The 17,439-nt window shown below is 51.4% G+C and overlaps 1 protein-coding gene across 12 annotated transcripts in view; it reads left to right on the forward strand.

Annotated features, from left to right (window-relative positions):
* LOC149335731 (C4b-binding protein-like) overlaps positions 1 to 17,439 on the forward strand; it is a 78,360-nt gene extending 60,921 nt beyond the window's left edge. For 4 of the 12 annotated variants that reach the window (XM_089552330.1, XM_089552327.1, XM_089552328.1 and 1 more), the window contains exons 11-13: positions 10,013 to 10,078; positions 15,394 to 15,540; positions 17,055 to 17,436. In XM_089552330.1, the coding sequence (XP_089408456.1) occupies positions 10,013 to 10,078; positions 15,394 to 15,540; positions 17,055 to 17,134 (293 nt within the window). In that variant the 3' untranslated portion in view covers positions 17,135 to 17,436. Of the gene's footprint in view, positions 1 to 10,012; positions 10,079 to 15,393; positions 15,611 to 17,054 lie in introns of all 12 variants that reach the window. The other 8 variants (XM_089552319.1, XM_089552321.1, XM_089552322.1 and 5 more) reach the window with 6 other exon arrangements.

The following is a 17,439-nucleotide window of genomic DNA, read 5'->3' on the forward strand; positions in this document are numbered from 1 at the left end:
TGACCCAGGGAGCCATTATGCGCACTTCCTTTCCTTAAAATGATCGGAGTGTAAAACGTGGTCAACGCCAATGTCAATGAACAGAATGCACGCCAATGGCCTATGGCTTCAGCGCTGCGTTTCTTGCACAACGTTGTCTATGCCAACGCAGAAGCGCACATCTATCACTACCGCCACTTAGCTTAAAGCATGGTTTGGTGTCCACTGTTTCAAGAGGGCAGTTATGCGCCTTCCCTCTGGTTCTGGTGTCCACCGAGATGTGGACACCTCGCCCTCACCTCACGCTACGTATATCCTGGCATAGCGGAGCTGTTGTTGCGACTGAGAGAAGGATGAAAAGGAAATTGCATGGGCCTGCCAACTAGGTATGGTACACAGCCGCAGTCGTCCACCAATCCAAAACAGTGAACGGCCTTACTTTCCGAGCCCGTGACATAACACACGCGGAGGAGGTCGCCATTGCGTTGGCTGCATCTGATTCCAATTCAAAAACAATTATTCCGACTCGCGAGGGGCATGTCGGAACGTCGAGCAGGGCTGGGTACCGTATCTAGCCTACCGCATTCTTCAAAACAGCGTCTACACCGGTGACCCCGCGCACCGGCGTATCGTTTGGGCTCCCGCTCACATGGGCCTTGAGGGAAATGAGGCAGCTGACGCCGCCGCCCGCGCGCTCTCTCACCGGACATTCCCCTCCGACCCTGACGATCAGGAACTCGAATTTATTCCAGCTTACACCTTCAAAGACATCGTTTTACTCTATCAATCTGGCCATGGTCTTTATCCCCGCCCGTGTAAAGGTCTGTCAAAGGCGGAGGAGCGGCTTCTGCTCCGCCTGTATACTAATACTTTGCTGTGCCCGGCAGCTCTGAAACACTTCGACCCTTCTTTCTCGGGCAGCTGTCCGCACTGTGCGGAGAAGTCTTCGGACATCTACCACATGGTGTGGGCCTGCCCCTCCAACCCTGCTATCCCCCCTCACCCCAACCCAACCCGGGAGGACTGGGAGGCGACCCTGCTCGGCTGCTCTGACCTGCAGGCCCAACGGGCCTTGGTCGCGCGAGCCTGGGCGGCGGCCGATGCCACTGGGGTCCCGAACTAGGGACCTCCACCTAGTATTTGTAAGGGCTGGCCCCCTCTGGGTCAGCTCATGCATAACCTCCTGTATTATACCTGTACATAAATGTTTTCCACCACCACCACCAACTGGCTCCAGCCGAGCCACCACCGCTGCCACGTGCAGATAGAGGAGAGTTGAAACATAAAAGGAAAGAGCGAAAGAAAAGAAAAGACGCGCGTCGCAGCAACAACCGCGTCCTTCGGAGCGGACGCTGGCTGAAAAAAACAGATAAGCGGCCGTAGCCGCGTTTCGTCACCACCTCCCCGCATAGCAGATCTAAGCCACTGCCAATTTTATATACATCACAATCCACGCAGATAGCGATGCGCAATCACTACTGCGCATCAGAGAGGGAGAGAGAGGGAGACTGTCGGCGAGGCGATGGAGAGCGCGCGGCGGCGGCCCCGGCTTGCCAGCTGCGCGCCGTGTGACGTCCTCTGCTCCTCGCGCATGCGCAGCTTGGCCTTTCCAGCGCTCCGCAAAATGGCTCGGTGACTAGCGTAGTGTTGCTTTCGCAACAAAATTGGGTTTTACCCGACTTACTGAATAGATTACCGAGTAGTCGACTACCGAATCGGGTATTACCCGATTTTTCAGGAAAATGTTCGGGGTGCCAAAATCGGGTAAAATCTGGCTTTACCCAAAGAACCCCAGTCATTATCTCATCATCACCCAACACCACCTAGACGAACTTGTTCGTCTAGGTGGTGTTGCATCACCTTCCATTCGCACCCTCACTCTCCTTTTACTTTCCCTTTACCCTTCCCCAGTGTAGAGTAGCAGGCCAGGGTAACCTTACTGCCGGCCGACCTCTCCACGTTTCTTTTCATTAGATTAGTTTCTCTCCTAGTCATCCTCTGCTTTACATTCATAGATCGCTTGGAGTGCTCCTGCCACCTCTGGCGCAGTTGTGCGGCGGTTTAGCGATGCGGCACTGTCCAGGGCTATTTCAAACACCGATAGGTCTTGTGATACCCTCTCGCGAGCAGTAATTAATTCAAATGCCACCTGCCACGGTGGGCAATTTGCTCACAATCCATTGAGTAGATTGGGATGACGTCACAAGATCATGTGACCTACGTGGCCTACTTATTTCTCTGGGGATTTTTCGCTCACGCCGCGACGACGACGATGCCGGGTTTTCCGCGGAACATAGCCCTCAACGCCATTGCGTTAACAAAAAGTTCACTGAGGACAATGCGAAGTGATGCGGTGACAAGCGACAGCAGGGGGCGTTGCCTTTCGCTTTAAATTGTTCGCCTTCCCACTGCATTTTTGAATTTTTTTTCGCCGTCACTTTTCCGTTCCGCTGATGCCTTGGCTCTTGGCGGGTGGATGCTTCTGGAGGGTAGAGCTGGGTGGACATTGTGGAGGGTGGAAAACACATAGCCAGAATTTTTTCTGTGAGAGAGAGGAACGTAAATTCTTAGAGTTCCAGGAAAGACGTAGTTGATGACAGCGTTTACTAGCGCGTTCTCGTTAGTGCGCCCGTGTCGCAAAAAATCAGGCGTCGTCGTCGGCGTTGCTGACCGGGAGCGAAAATCCCCGAAAAATCCGCAGAGAATCCCCAGTGTCACGTGACCTACAGGTCACGTGTCGCAGGGTCACAGGTCACTTGACCTTGCGGCGTCATCGCAACCTGCCCACCGAGGCAGGTGCACGGGAGTTAATTAATGATCTGTCGCTCGGGAAGAGCAACCTGGGTCGCACAAAGTCCACCGCTCGGAGCACCTGCCATCGCAGGGCAGTGGCGCATCGCTTAACCGCCTAAACGGGGTGATTTCAGGGCCCTTAATTCGCACCCCTACCCCTTGCCTATGTGTCGCTGCCACGCCTGCCATCGAGCTTAAAAGTGCTTATCGCTGGACCTTGCACACACATAAGGCTCCCTCACACCACAGGTAATCACTCTTCGAGGTGGCGCAGTGGCTAAGGCGTTACGCGACTGCGTTGGGCAGGTGCACGGGCTAGTAACCCGTGTTAAGAGTGGACAACGAGACCTGGCGCCGGCGGCAGAAGCATAGACGACGACGGACGGGGGTTGTTGCTCTCCAAATCACCGAACCTCCGAACCGATCGAAGGACGCTGTCTCCCACGGGCCTGGGAGAAATTACTGTCAAACGAGTGTCGTCGTTAGGCAACGATGTGGCGAGAACTTGGGACAGCAGCAGCAACGCTGGAAGCAGAGATGCACATGAAGCACGGCGGACAGCGGTATACGTTGGCCGAGTCGGCCTTCGGGTCACCGGACTGGATGATGCTACGCAAGGTCACGCTGAGCGAGGCTGCTAATTGAAAGACGCTGTGTCGAAGGGGTCTCGTGCTTCGGCCATCCGGCGGGGGAGTTCGAGAAGGTTAAACCACCTGCGAGGAGACTGCGGGATTCTGCTTTCCCACGGAGGCAACGCACAGAACACTTGCGGCAGTGGTCAAGGTGACGCATCTGTGTTTGATGACTGTCTTCCCCTTCTCATCCCCCAAGCTGTGAGAGAGCGAGAGAGCTTCAGCACCGCCCCGTGCCGGGGGTGGTACCGCCAGCGTCATCAATGGCCCATCCGATTGGACAACGTTATTCGACCTAAGTTCCCTAGTCAGGGATTTGGGGAACGCGAACCGTATTTAACGGGATGTTGTGTGATCGGAGGATGGCATTCGATTCTCATCTGTAAATATGTAGAATAAACCCTCTTGTACAGTTTCCTCGATAACGCAGTCCGACATCGTCATTCGGAGCCGGTACCTGCGAGGCTAAACGAGTTAGTCATCTCCAGGACCCCTCCGTCTTCAACTCTGGTTCCAGCGGTGGGATAGAAGCCCCATCTTTAACACTGGTTCCAGCGGTGGGCTTGTGTGGCCCGTTCCCAACACTGGTGGCAGCGGTGGGATAGAAGCCCCATCTTTAACACTGGTTCCAGCGGTAGGGTGTGTGGCCCCGTTCCCAACACTGGTTGGCAGCAGCTGGGATGGACCGTGCGACATCGTGGTTTCTCCACGGGTGAGCGTTTTGGTTTTGCTATGGGATTCGCCAGGCTTTAAGGTTCAGAGAATAATCTTGACTGGGAATCAGGGCTTTGTCGTTTTAGAGGGGTTATTCTCAAGGCATTGTTGTGTTAGCAGAGCCAAGGCGGAGAAAGCGTTGTCATGGACCTAATGAGGTTGTATAAGTCGGACTTGCTGTTGATATGCGAGGAACTGTCGGTTGAAGTGCCTAGCAAACTAACCAAAATTGAATTGGGCGAATTCATTCTTAAACAAGTCAAGCATAACGATCAGTTGCTGGTAGATACGTGGAATTTGGTACAAGGGGAAAAAGAAAAAGCCCGCAAAGTAAAAGCCGACCAGGAGGCTAAAGAGAAAGCCGACCAGGAGGCTAAAGAGAAAGCCGATCGGGAGAAAAAAGCACGTAAGGAGCAAGCTGATCGAGAGTGGGAAAAAGAGAAGGAACGGCAACGGCAACAGTGGAAGGTTGAAATTGAAACAACGAAACTAAAGATATTAGAAGTTCAAAACGAAATACGAAGAAAGGGCGGTAGTGTGAGAGCCGGAACTCCTGAAAGAGCAAGCGATGCTTATGAAATAGGTCCGCAGATAAGACCCGAGAAGTCTGTGACCGTAGCCGCGTTGGTAAATCGCGACACCACGAGGGAAGTGGCAGAGAACGCGTTCAATGGGTGCGGTAGTCCAAGGAAAGCCGCAGAATCCGGGACCGTGTCCAGTGTAGTTGGACGTAATGCTAAGAGAGAGCATTCCGAGATAGCGTCTCAACGACACGAGTGCGAGGATTCTCCTCCAAGTGAGGTAGGAGTGGCAATGGACAGCTTTGTCGGGACAGTTACGAGCGCGACCCTTTCAGTAGAGTCGATACAGGCGTCAAACCGGCAGGACCGCGAAAAGGGAGATTTTCCTATCGAGAAAGGTTTCGAAGTAGAAACAGCGGAAACCCCTTTTGAGAGTAACAACCGCGGTAAGAGCGAGTTGGGATGTCACAGTGGCTTCAGTGACAAAGGCTCCGGAGAGGCTACCTTGGTAATACTGGCACAAGAAGAGTGCGAGGCTGCCGGGGAAAAGGATAGCCATAAGAGCCAGGCGGGCTCAGTTGTAGCTGAGCACTGCAGTGCAGAGAATGGCGCGCAGAGCGACAGCCAGGCGGGCTCAGTTGTAGCTGAGCACTGCAGTACAGAGAATGGCGCGCAGAGCGACAGCCAGGCGGGCTCAGTTGTAGCTGGGCACTGCAATGTAGAGAATGGCGCGCAGAGCGACAGCCAGGCGGGCTCAGTTGTGGCTGAGCACTGCAATGCAGAGAATAGAGCGCAAAGCGACAGGCACGCGGTAGAGGACAACTCCCTAAGGAATGAGCCAGGGATCTCAGGGGCAGTTTCATGTCCGTCTGTCAGCTGCGTGGAGCTGGCACTCTGCTGCGAAGGCACAGAGACCAGTTTGGAATTTCATGAAAATTTCCGAGGTGCGACGGAAAAACTAGAGATAGCTAGTTGTGATCAAGAAACGCACGCGGTACAGTCTAGGCGCAGAAAAAGAAAAAGGGCAATAACCAAGAGGAAACGGATCAAATTCAAAGGCCTAAATTCGGTTGCGCGGACAGGTGCGAAAGAAAGAAATGCGGTAGAAGGAAAGGCGAGGCCTTCCCGCGTTGCACCTCGCAGACTTGCAACTGCAGTTAATGATCTGGCGACATGTGCAGCTCGTTCGAGGGTTGACTGCAGCAACGGAAAAGGAAGTGTGCGTTTTCCGACCAGAACAGGCGCGAAGTGCTTCAAGGGGCATCGGCCTGTAAGAAAGCCTAGACGGGACAAAAAGCCAGTTAGAAAAAAAGCAAAGCGGCCCAAGAGATCAGAAAGCGCAAGGTTGCGCGGTACTCAGCGCATGCGAACGCAGGCGTCGAACAACCGAGACGACACATGCAGGCGTGTTCGGCGGGCGCACTTGAAAAGGAATCGTCCTTCACATTTGGCACCGCATTCTAGGAAGCGCGCATGGCGAATGGGTAGCCGAGCTTCCTGCGTGGGGCGAGAGAAAGAGGTACCTTCTCGCGCTGGTCACTGCTCGTTGTCCAGAGCCAGAGTCGGTTATCGACATTGTAGGAGCGACCGAGGTTTTCGGAGAGCCTCGAGGGGGCGCGGAAACGACAGGGAGAGTCGGGGATCGTTTTTTTCTGCAGCCTTTTGTCACGAGTTGACCGCAGTACAATCAGTCAAAGCGCGACCCCGGCGGGCGCGTCTGAAAGACTAATCCTTTCAACTCGGCGGCGGGGAGTCAGCTTTCCCCCCCGCGTGGCGATTTGAAGTAGCTGTTTTTTTTTCTATTCCTCTTTTTTTTTCTGTGTGTGTTTATGAAATCAGGCAAGGAAAGGCTACTTTTGAGCTAAAACAAGTTGATCGGAGGTTACTGTTTTTTTTTTCCTTACCTTAGACAAGGGCTATGGCGTCACTGAGTTAGAAAGGCTAGGGCGTCACTGAGTTAGAAATCACAGGTGTCGATTTCCCATGCTACCAAGAGATAAGGGCACTCACAGGAGTGCAGCTCGAGTAGAACTACGCTTAGCGTCGCGTGGGCGGAGCGTTGATCCCTTGATTGACTGACACCTTACGAAAAGGGAGCCTCACTGACCTACACTGAAATGACCGAAGCGAAAACTCGTCTGGGGGAAGCGCTCGTGTCCAGACCTTTGATTCAGGCCACTTATTTTGTTAAAGAAGTTCAGTGTGACGCCAGTGATAGAGGACTGGGTGCTATTTTAATTAAGTCAAGTTGGCGACGGCCACGAAGAGCACCATGTTCAGTACGTCAGCCGCAGACTGACATGTAGAAAAGCGTTAAGCGCTTTAGACAAAGAGCGCGCGTTTGGTTTAGGCGGCACAGATGTTGTCGGGTTACCAGAGCTACTTGAACGGCGCAAAGTTCATATTTGAGACTGACCATCGTCTCAAACATGATTATGACAGTTTTGTCCCCCCAAAAATGGTCGCTTGCTTAGACGGAGTCCTGCTCTCCAAAAACAATTTCTCGATGCGTTTCAGGAACGGAAAACCGCACGGAAATGCTGATGGATTCAGCCGATTGTTGTAGACAGGAGTACTTGGTAGGACCACCTACTGTGTGTGGGGTTTTGCTTTTAACCTTGGTCCAAGCAGTCCGTCTTTGGCGATTTCAATCGGGATATTTTGCGCTTTCTCGGCACCAAAATTGCGCCAAAATCCAATCATGTTTTAGTAAACATTTGTTGTCATTGTGGGAAGCCTGGTGGGTCTTTGGCAAATTCCGAGCGCTTGCTTGTGGGTCAGTGCCCTGTCTCGTGGAACAGTCCACTGATGCCATTCTTTGTTGAATGTTCAAGCTTGGATGCCATTTCTGGAAACCAGCCCTTCCACCCGACTCCGGCCTCATCTCTTCCTGCCCAGCGGTCGTGAACGCTGGCCATTCGAGATTTTTCGGGCCGCGGACGAGCTGTTAAGAGTGGACAACGAGACCTGGCGCCGGCGGCAGAAGCATAGACGACGACGGACGGGGGTTGTTGCTCTCCAAATCACCGAACCTCCGAACCGATCGAAGGACGCTGTCTCCCACGGGCCTGGGAGAAATTACTGTCAAACGAGTGTCGTCGTTAGGCAACGATGTGGCGAGAACTTGGGACAGCAGCAGCAACGCTGGAAGCAGAGATGCACATGAAGCACGGCGGACAGCGGTATACGTTGGCCGAGTCGGCCTTCGGGTCACCGGACTGGATGATGCTACGCAAGGTCACGCTGAGCGAGGCTGCTAATTGAAAGACGCTGTGTCGAAGGGGTCTCGTGCTTCGGCCATCCGGCGGGGGAGTTCGAGAAGGTTAAACCACCTGCGAGGAGACTGCGGGATTCTGCTTTCCCACGGAGGCAACGCACAGAACACTTGCGGCAGTGGTCAAGGTGACGCATCTGTGTTTGATGACTGTCTTCCCCTTCTCATCCCCCAAGCTGTGAGAGAGCGAGAGAGCTTCAGCACCGCCCCGTGCCGGGGGTGGTACCGCCAGCGTCATCAATGGCCCATCCGATTGGACAACGTTATTCGACCTAAGTTCCCTAGTCAGGGATTTGGGGAACGCGAACCGTATTTAACGGGATGTTGTGTGATCGGAGGATGGCATTCGATTCTCATCTGTAAATATGTAGAATAAACCCTCTTGTACAGTTTCCTCGATAACGCAGTCCGACATCGTCATTCGGAGCCGGTACCTGCGAGGCTAAACGAGTTAGTCATCTCCAGGACCCCTCCGTCTTCAACTCTGGTTCCAGCGGTGGGATAGAAGCCCCATCTTTAACACTGGTTCCAGCGGTGGGCTTGTGTGGCCCGTTCCCAACACCCGGCCTCGGAGACGGTCACCCAGGTTGGAGGATGGGTACGAAAACGCCCGTGTACTTACTGTGCGGGTACACGTATAAAGGGAAGACTGCCGTAGCACTCCACTGCGGAAATAGAACTGTATAATAAAACAAATAAAAACTAATAATACTCTAACTGCAACATAAAATATATCTAATATAAAATAAAAACTAATGATACTCTAAGTGTAAAATAAATTATCCAATGTAAATTATACATAGTGCAACTGTAAGATAATGTATATAATGTAAACAATAGATTTAGCGTGTAGTGTGTGTACTGTGATCGCTTATCGCGGCCGCTAGTGCGCATGCGCTGATGGAGGCATCTGCGCTTGCGCATTGGCGGCTGGCGGCCGCGGTAAGCCTAATGCGGAGGTTGGCGGGCGGGTGGGATGATGGAAGCTCGCACGTGGGAGATTGATTTTTTAACGGTTTGAATTTTTTAACCCGATACCGTTAAAGGTCCCGTTCTCCAGGAAATCCGATGTCGGCGTTGTGAGCAAGAAATCTCGAGCATGGCTATTGCAAACTCTCCATAGAAGCAACCTATGGGTGGCAGGCGGCCGCCACTTGAACTTGTGACGTCATCATAATCTGCCTACCGGAGTGTGAGCAAATTGCATGCCAGCCGTGGCTGGTGGCAGTTAAATTAAAGGTTGGTCTCGAGAGGTTGTCCTGGAAGAGGAACCTGGTTCTCGCAAGTCCTACCTGTGGCAGCACCTGTCATCGCAAGGCAGTGTCGCATCGCTTAAAGGGCAACTGCACCACCTTTCGAAAATTTCGCGATATGCGAGGATTAAAATTTATATATGCTGTAGGTAAAGCGTGCCAAGTGTTTTTGCACTAGCGTTTAAGACAGTGACGTAATGGACGATTGAATTTTGTTCTTCTCCTCAATGCACACGAGTAGTGCGGGGAAGTTCAGTATGACGCCACGGAAGGTATGATTTCAAATTGCCGCTGTCGTCAGCCGCACGCTGCCACGCCTAGTTGGACGCTGCCACGCCTAGTTGGACGCTGCCAAACGCTCGGTGAGATTTGCCTTCGGTGAGGTTGCTTTTTTTCCCTTCAAAGCAGGCTTTTATGCGTTGGAAATGTGCCGATACCTTCGATGACGTCATCATCCCCCCTCCCCCCCACTTGGCGTTGTGCGCTACGGAGAAGATTAAAGGGCGTCGCAGTTTTCATCGCCGATTGCGTCACTATTTCAAATGCTAGCCGCAAAGACTTCGTATGCTTTAGCAGCAAATTTCACACATTCGACCCTTTTAAGCCCGTTGATTTCTAAAAGCTGTGCAGTTTCCCTATAACCGCTGCAGCACTGCGCAAGGAATTATGTGAAGACTCCCAGGTATCTATGAATGTAGTCACCTATGATTGTAGATGTGATGTAGAAGTATGGAATGTCTTATGCCACATACGTGGACTTAAACGAAAGACGCCATGACGTCATAGCCTTAAGGGCGGAGCTTAAGTGTTCCCCCCAGTTTTTCCTCTTTTTTTTTGTTTTCCCAGAAGCGGTACCACCGCCACAGCCTACAGAGCCTCAACCGAATCCAGCGCCACCAGGCTCAATGCCCGGTATGTACGGCCCGAAGGATATAGATGAGTCACAAAATACACGCGCTTTCGAGAAGCTTGCATGCAAAGCAACCTTTCCAGTGCTCGTAACTCGTCGAAACGGCCAAAATTTATTGAGCCACAGCGCCGAGGGTAATCGCGTTTTCGAAATTCTAAAAACTGATGGATATTAATTACGATTGCGCTATACACGCCTCTCAATAATTACGAAGCCTAATGGAGCCTAGTTGAAAAGTTAAGTATTCAAAATTAGTTAACCAGTCAACTAGTTAGCACGCCTGTGCTGTATTCTGATGTACTACACCTCTGACAATGCTTTGCCGAAAAAAGCGCTCTTCCAACTCGAAAAGCCTATCTTTAAAAATCGCGTAAAGTCTTAGGTGAAACATCATGTGGTATGTAACCAGTAGCCAGCGCTTTCTTTTGAAAATGTATGGCGTGTGGAAACGCAAAAGGGGGCGTGTTTTCACGTCTGCTAACCGACGTCCAAGGACCCTTCGTTTCTCATTTTGTGAAAACATGCAGGAAAAATAGAGAAAGAAGTTTCATAAAAAAATATTTACTCTCCAGGCCCTCATTGATTGCGTCTGTCTTTAGTAAATCCTCGAAACTATTCTGCTTGTGCTGGTAACTTGTTAATTTGTGGTTCGTCGCGAATAAGTGGCAATAGGCGCGACTTCGTATCTACTGACAAAAAATATGCTTGGAAACTCGTGCTTTTTTGTCACGTATAATGTGTACAGCGAAAGCTGCTACGAGTCCAGCTGTTTAAAGGAGGCGTGAAATTTCGTAAGGAAATATCGCGACAACTGCTGGACGGAAACAAAAAATTGAGGGGGCACTTTGGCTCTCTAAAGTGCTGCAAGGCGAAAGCGTTTCCTGGCGCATTGTTCGTTTTTATTTACTGTTTTATTTTTGCTCCTTTTCTTACTTTATCGGTTTTTATTTTTTATTTCCATCTTATTTTTACTCTGTTTTTATTTTTGCTTATGTTCTTATTTTTATTTTGTTTTTTTTTCTTTTCTTGACTTTATTCCTTTTATTTTATTTATGAAACCCATGCATTCTCTAGATGCGCCTTTATTCATGCTCGAACCTTGAGCCTTCGTGGCGGAGTGGTAGCGTCTCCGCTTCAAATGCCAAAGGCCCTGGTTCGATTCCCACCCTCGGCACAGTTTCTCGGCGCAGCAGTGACCCTCGGCGCAGCAGTGACGCCGAAAGGCGGACAAATCTGCCGACACGGCTGTCGACACGGCGGCCGACGCGTCTGCTAACGACAGTATGAGGCGTTAAAGGCTTTCGCCTTAAAACTCGAACCAGAGGAGGGTTAGGGAGCGCCACTATCAGCTGACCGGTTTACGCCGTTGCTTACGGTACCTTCCCACTCCTAATGTGACAGGAATAGACCAGATGTAGGCAAGTCATTTTACTGCGAAAGCTTTGTAAGGCTGATCGGTAACAAAACCCGGCGTCGGCGCTGATCAGCAGCCCTGTCCCAGAAATCCTTGCCTTAAGACTGTGTATGCTAATGAGTTCATTAGAAAGGAAGATAAAAATTAAACATCACAGTGCTTTCACATTCAAAGCGCGTAAGTAGTCTTAAATGCCCTCCGTAATTTTGCCGAAACTTCGATCAGCTAGTGGACTCCTTTTTTTTTGTAGCGAAAGCTACATTGGCCACGAACTTGCGATTTCGCTGTGGCGGTGCCCCGAGGAGACACAGAGACCGACCTTGAGCCGTTGCCTAGCAACCGCCGCAGCTGGCATGACGTCACACCACGCGCCTCACCACGGAGCCGCCGCCGCCATTTGGCATGACGTCACACCGCGCGCCTCGTCGTTGCGCTCGCCTCCGCTCGCTTCGCCCATGGCTAACCAAGCTATGCCTTAGCTTTCGCTACGTATATCCTACCATAGCCGAGCTAAGCCACTGCGATTTTTTTTCTTCAAATTTGTGTACGAAGTATCACCTCCCATGATCATTCTACTCCGAGTTGTTTTAACGCGGAAGCCTTTAATGCCTCATCGTTGTAAGCAGAGGTTGTCGGCAGAAATGTCACGCTTTTCAATTGGTCGAAACGGTCGTGACGTCACAGTGCGTGAATTTCAAACAGGGCCAATTGTACTTTGGCTAGTAACCATGCAACCAATTAAAGGGATCGTATAGTGATGCTCCAAGTAAGTGGGACTGAGTTTAGTTAATTGCTTAATTACCCAATTAGCCTAATTAACCGTTCTAGTCAAGCCAGATAAATAAATAAAACCGAGTAGGAAATTAGTCGAGCGCGGGAATCGAACCCCGGTCTCCGGAGTGCGAGACGAGCACGCTACCACCCCGCCATGCCAGCTCGATGGTTCGGAATGAACAAAGGCGCGTCTAGTGAATACGGTGTCTTCTTTCCCTCCCATCTTCCTCCCTTTCCTTACGGCGAGGTTCAGGTGTCCACCGAGATATGCGAGATAGATACATTTCCTTTCCTCAAAAACCAATTTACGGACGAGCAACGCGTAGACCCGAACGAGCGATGGCGTTCTATGGACTCCCTGGCAGCGTTGCAAGACGCTGTCGGGTTGCACTGTTAGAGGCGAAGCTTAACATCTTAACCACACATCAGTGACACAAGCAGCAACACGGCACTTAAGGCTTTCGCCTCACCGCACTTTAGGTCAACAAAGTGCCCCCATGAATTTTACAAATGACATAGGCATGACCCACACTTAATATCAGTTTAATAAAGAGATCAATCGCTGACTATTATTGGCAACAGCAATCGTGACCCGGGGGGGGGGGGGGGGGGTGACATTCGCGCAATCTAACGCCATTCTGAGCTTGCTGTTCATGGAGAACTGCTTAGTTGGCGAGGACAGCGACAAAAAGTCTCACTGCCTGCGACAGAGCGACTGCGCCACAATGTCCCAGATTTCTGCTGCTACAAATGCAGTCTGCACCTTTGTTTAGCAGCTGCTACATGCAACACTTTTAGTTGGTCTTCCATACATCTCGCACTAGGTGCGCAAAATAGGTCAAATTAGCGACGTCGTGAAATCGCTACATACGTACCTATTCCTCTAAATCCAGCGGCGCAAACAGGTTGTTCAACTTGGTTTTCATACGTTTCTACATTAGGACAACCTCGCGTAATATAGCAATTACAAAATCCTTTTCTTGGATTCCTTCATAATTTGGTCGTTGAAGGGTTAAGGAACCCCATATGCGGTCTATGTTGATCTTGACCACACCACTAAGGGGCCCGTTTGTCTCTCCGTGTTTTCGACATCTCCCTCATATCTTCACTCACTGCGCTCCTCAGGTGTCCTCTGAATGTGGGAAAACTATTGCACCCATATGCTCCGAACATAAGACATTGAGACTGGAAAATATGAAGGGGCCGTAACAGGGGAGAGTGGAAGAAGCGAAGGTAGAATAGTCCACTGTTAGAACGAACATAAGATGAGGACGAGGACGATGAAGAAACTATATTGAAGGACAGTTCAGCGCTCAGTGAAGCGCACTTTTTATAACTGGGTCTAGTACTGCCCTCCAATACTTTTTATGCGTAGCATATTGCAATCACTCAGTTCAGCCCTTGGGCGCGGCCGGGCAGCCACCAAACCACGTGACGTCACGTTGTTTGGTGACGTGCGTCACGTGGTGACGTGACGTCACCAAACCACGTTAAAAAAGAAAAAAAAGAAAAGAAAAGAAGAAAAAGAAACAAAAAAAGAAAAAAATAGAACGGCTGAACATGATGGCGGTTGCCACCGCCCCGTTTCCAAGGGGGCTCTCCTATCCATCCATCCATCCATCCATACGTCACGGAGGAAAAGCTGCTGAGAAAATCGAGTGCCGCCAAGCAATACCTCGCGCAAAAAGACCGCTCAATATGCAACGCATTCTTGGCTTAACCAAGCTAAGCCTGGGCATCTTTTTTCTCCTCCTCCTTCCTTCTTTGTCATGCGTCGAGTCTGAATGAAGCCAAGCTCTCGAGGAGAACTGGGGGGGGGGGGGGGGGGGGGGGGAAATGAGGGGAGGTGATGGTGGCGTCACATAAGCGTAGAATGTGTTCCGTATCTTGTGCACGCGATGGAAGTTGGATCACAACTGCACAGCACGTCACACGAGAGTTAAGTACACGCTGTTGCCCGTGTGCAAAAAGCGCGGGAACCATGAGAGCTCCTTGCGCTTGCCTGCACCAGCTATCCTGCATTCATCTCCAACACGACGTACCGCGCATGGTGTGAGGGGTTCGCGGGTGAATTTGGATTCGAGGTACGTCTGTTCTGGTTTTTGGCGTCACAGTACTTTCTCGGTGGACACCTCAACCGCGCCGTGGGGGTAGGGAGGAAGTGAGAAAAGAAAGAAAAAGCACTGGTAGGGTTTAAACGTAGTTAAATCGAGTAGAAGTGCGAAAGCATGTGTTTGACACCGGTTGGCTCATGGTTTTGCTTTTCTGGGTCGTCGGCACGTCAGGCGACGATATTAGTTCATTAGTTGATTAGTTCGGTAGTAGTATCAATTGGTGAAGACGACGATGTGCAGTGCACAGCGCGAGTGTGTTTTGCAGTTTAACACGATGCCTGATTAGCCGCGGCGGTAGCACAGTGCTCTCGTGCTGTTTCCAGCGAAGCTGATCTGTTCACTCCGCCGCGGGTTGGGATTCCAGTCCCGGCAATGTTTATTTATTTATCTATGGTTTGGCCAAAGTCACCCTCAAGGTCAAGCTTCACACAAACTCAGTGAGCCGGTTTCACCTCGTGAAGCAGTGCTTTCGCACAAGAGGCGCCGCATAGCGGAAGACTCCCGAATATTTTCGACCAACGCTGCGTGTGCATGTATGTGGCAGACGTCCCAGCGAAGGAGACGGTCGCTATGAGGAAAAGAAAGGCGCTACTCTGCGAAGATGTCGCTACTTGAAGTGAGGTATTCCAGCGCGAGACGGCGGCTTCAACCGACCTGTATAGATAAATAGATTGCTTGTACATTACACCTCTCACCCCATATCCTTTCTACCTGTTCCCTCACCTCTTTCATTTCATTTCTCCAGTCTGCCTGCTATCCTTTATTTCCGCTGCCCCAGCTCAGGTGCTTCCCGTATAGCGATGGCAGATGGCGGAGCTAGCAAAACTCTTTTCCTTGCTTTTATTATTGTTTTTAAATAAAACCACTACTACTGCGGCGGCTTCAAGATGTGTGTGGCCGGCTTGCGAGCGGCTGAGAATAGCTCGTGGAAGCCATCGGCTCGCGCTTGTAGCTGTAGGCGCTGGCATCGAGTGACCACATCTTTGCCTTTCTCTACGGCGACCACTGTGTGCAGACGTGCACGATCCGCCAAAGCCGACCGAAGGGACTCCTGGCGGCGACGCCAGCGGACAGGGCTCGTCGCTGCCGTTGCTGCTGACCCTGCTGAGCCTGTTCGTCGTGGGAGGCGCTGTGCTGCTCTACGTGGCGTACCACCTCTACCGTAAGCAAGGGCGGGCCAGGATCTCCTCGCTCACTAGCGGCACCAGGACGACGCAGTAGGCGCCGGACCGGTGTGTGCACAGCGACTCGCCAAAGACTCTTTTATTGTCCGGGGGAGCGCGCCTTCAGGGCCGCGGTCTGAATCGGTCCTTTCTGGCCGCTGCCACTATGAGGGGGGGAGCTTGCCTGACTACCCACTCCTCCCCCCCTTCCCTCTCCGGAAAATGGCAGTTAGTAGACACCTTTAGCATACCGTGTACCGTGTTACCGCACCGTTACCGGAGTACCGAGAGCCCGTCCACCGACGGTGAGTACGCGCTGATTGGTTCCGACGCTGCGGTCGCGAGCACAGCTGCCGGGTATGTGGCGCCATCTGGCGCCGTCAAGGCAATTTGCGCATGCGCATTGGCTGCGCGCAGGCTTCCGGTACTCCGGTACCGGTAACACTAACACGGTATGTTCAATGTTTCTAGTCATAGTAGCACTGCCAGAGGGCGGAGTGGAAGCCCGTATGGCGTGTGCGCCCCGGACGACCATGCAGGAGGAGGTTGATGTAATCCAGGGTTTGACGGAATCCCGTCTGGTCAGGTAGTGGCATAGTAGAATGTAAACGGGTCACTGACCACGTCAAAAAGGGGGTTAGTTGACGTTTCGGAACCGCTACGGGTTCCTTGTTCACAAAGAATAACCTGCCGAAGAATAACCGGCAAATAATAACCGGCCGGTTATGGTCAGTGACCAACAGCCACATCGCTCGTTTTTGCAACGGGACCGGTTTGGACGCTCCGTTTGATTATTTTACTCGTTACTCATTTACTCGTTTTAGTATTTGTTTAAACTACCTATTTTGTGTTAGGAGGTCCCTCTGACGGTTTTTTAACCCTCTGACCTCCTAGAGTACTAACTTCAAATAATAATTTTGCTTGTATTATTGTTGTCCAATAAACGTGAAACTTGACTTATAGTTGGCCCGAATTCTCAACATTCGTGACTCCGAAGACCATGACCTCGCCGCCATAGCTGTCGCTCAACATTACGCTGCAGGTCTTTGTGCAGGTTTTTTTAGACGCTTTTGTGACTTTTATTGCGAAAGCAATACTACTTGCACTTTCACGCCTTTGCCGTGCCGCGGCGGTGACCACCATTGACCTTCATTTGACCTTGATTGCATTAGATTGGATTAGATTGGATTGGATTGGATTGGACTGGACTGGACTCGATTGGATTGGATTAGATTAGATTACACTGGAGTGGATTGGATTGTATAACCGATGCATCACCACAAGTCTAACCACAAGCACCACCACCAGCTACACTACCAGCTGAACCATGGCGTAGGTACGGATATTGCTTTCGCAATTACCGGGCTTAACCAAGCTAAGCCACAGCGAATTTTTTGTAACGCTTTTTTCGACGTTGCGTGTAGACGGCGTTGTTTTGCCGTGCCAAGGAAACAATGCCTTCGTGTCGTCCGCCTCCTTTTTTTTCTATTTTTCTTCTTTCTTTCCGCCGCAGTATCGAGGTCAAGCACCGAGGAAGAAGCTGGGCTGGCGGCTCAGCAGATAGGGACGGCCAAGTCGTCGCTATTGCAGTGAATGCAGCGTTTGCTGGCAGTCACGTGTCGTCCCGCCTGACGCCCGTTGGTTGGAGCCGCCGAATAGACTTTTAATACGTGCGTGTCCCGGCCGTCGGCGGTTGAGTGCCACTGACGAAGGACTTTATAGTGGAATCTGAAGAGCCGGCCCCGACAGCGCAATTGTGCTGCGCGGCCGCTGTATCGCGTGAGACGAAATTGACCTTCGATGCGTTGCGTGCAACTGTATTTTGTGGGGGTTGTGTATTGTAGGGACCGGACTCATGCGCGAATGCTGTTTGCTGAAGCGTGCGCTGTAGCTTTGCA

This window comes from Amblyomma mixtum, chromosome 7 (genome assembly GCF_055824585.1).
Source record: "Amblyomma mixtum isolate Tamu chromosome 7, ASM5582458v1, whole genome shotgun sequence".
Taxonomy (NCBI): Eukaryota; Metazoa; Arthropoda; class Arachnida; order Ixodida; family Ixodidae; genus Amblyomma; species Amblyomma mixtum.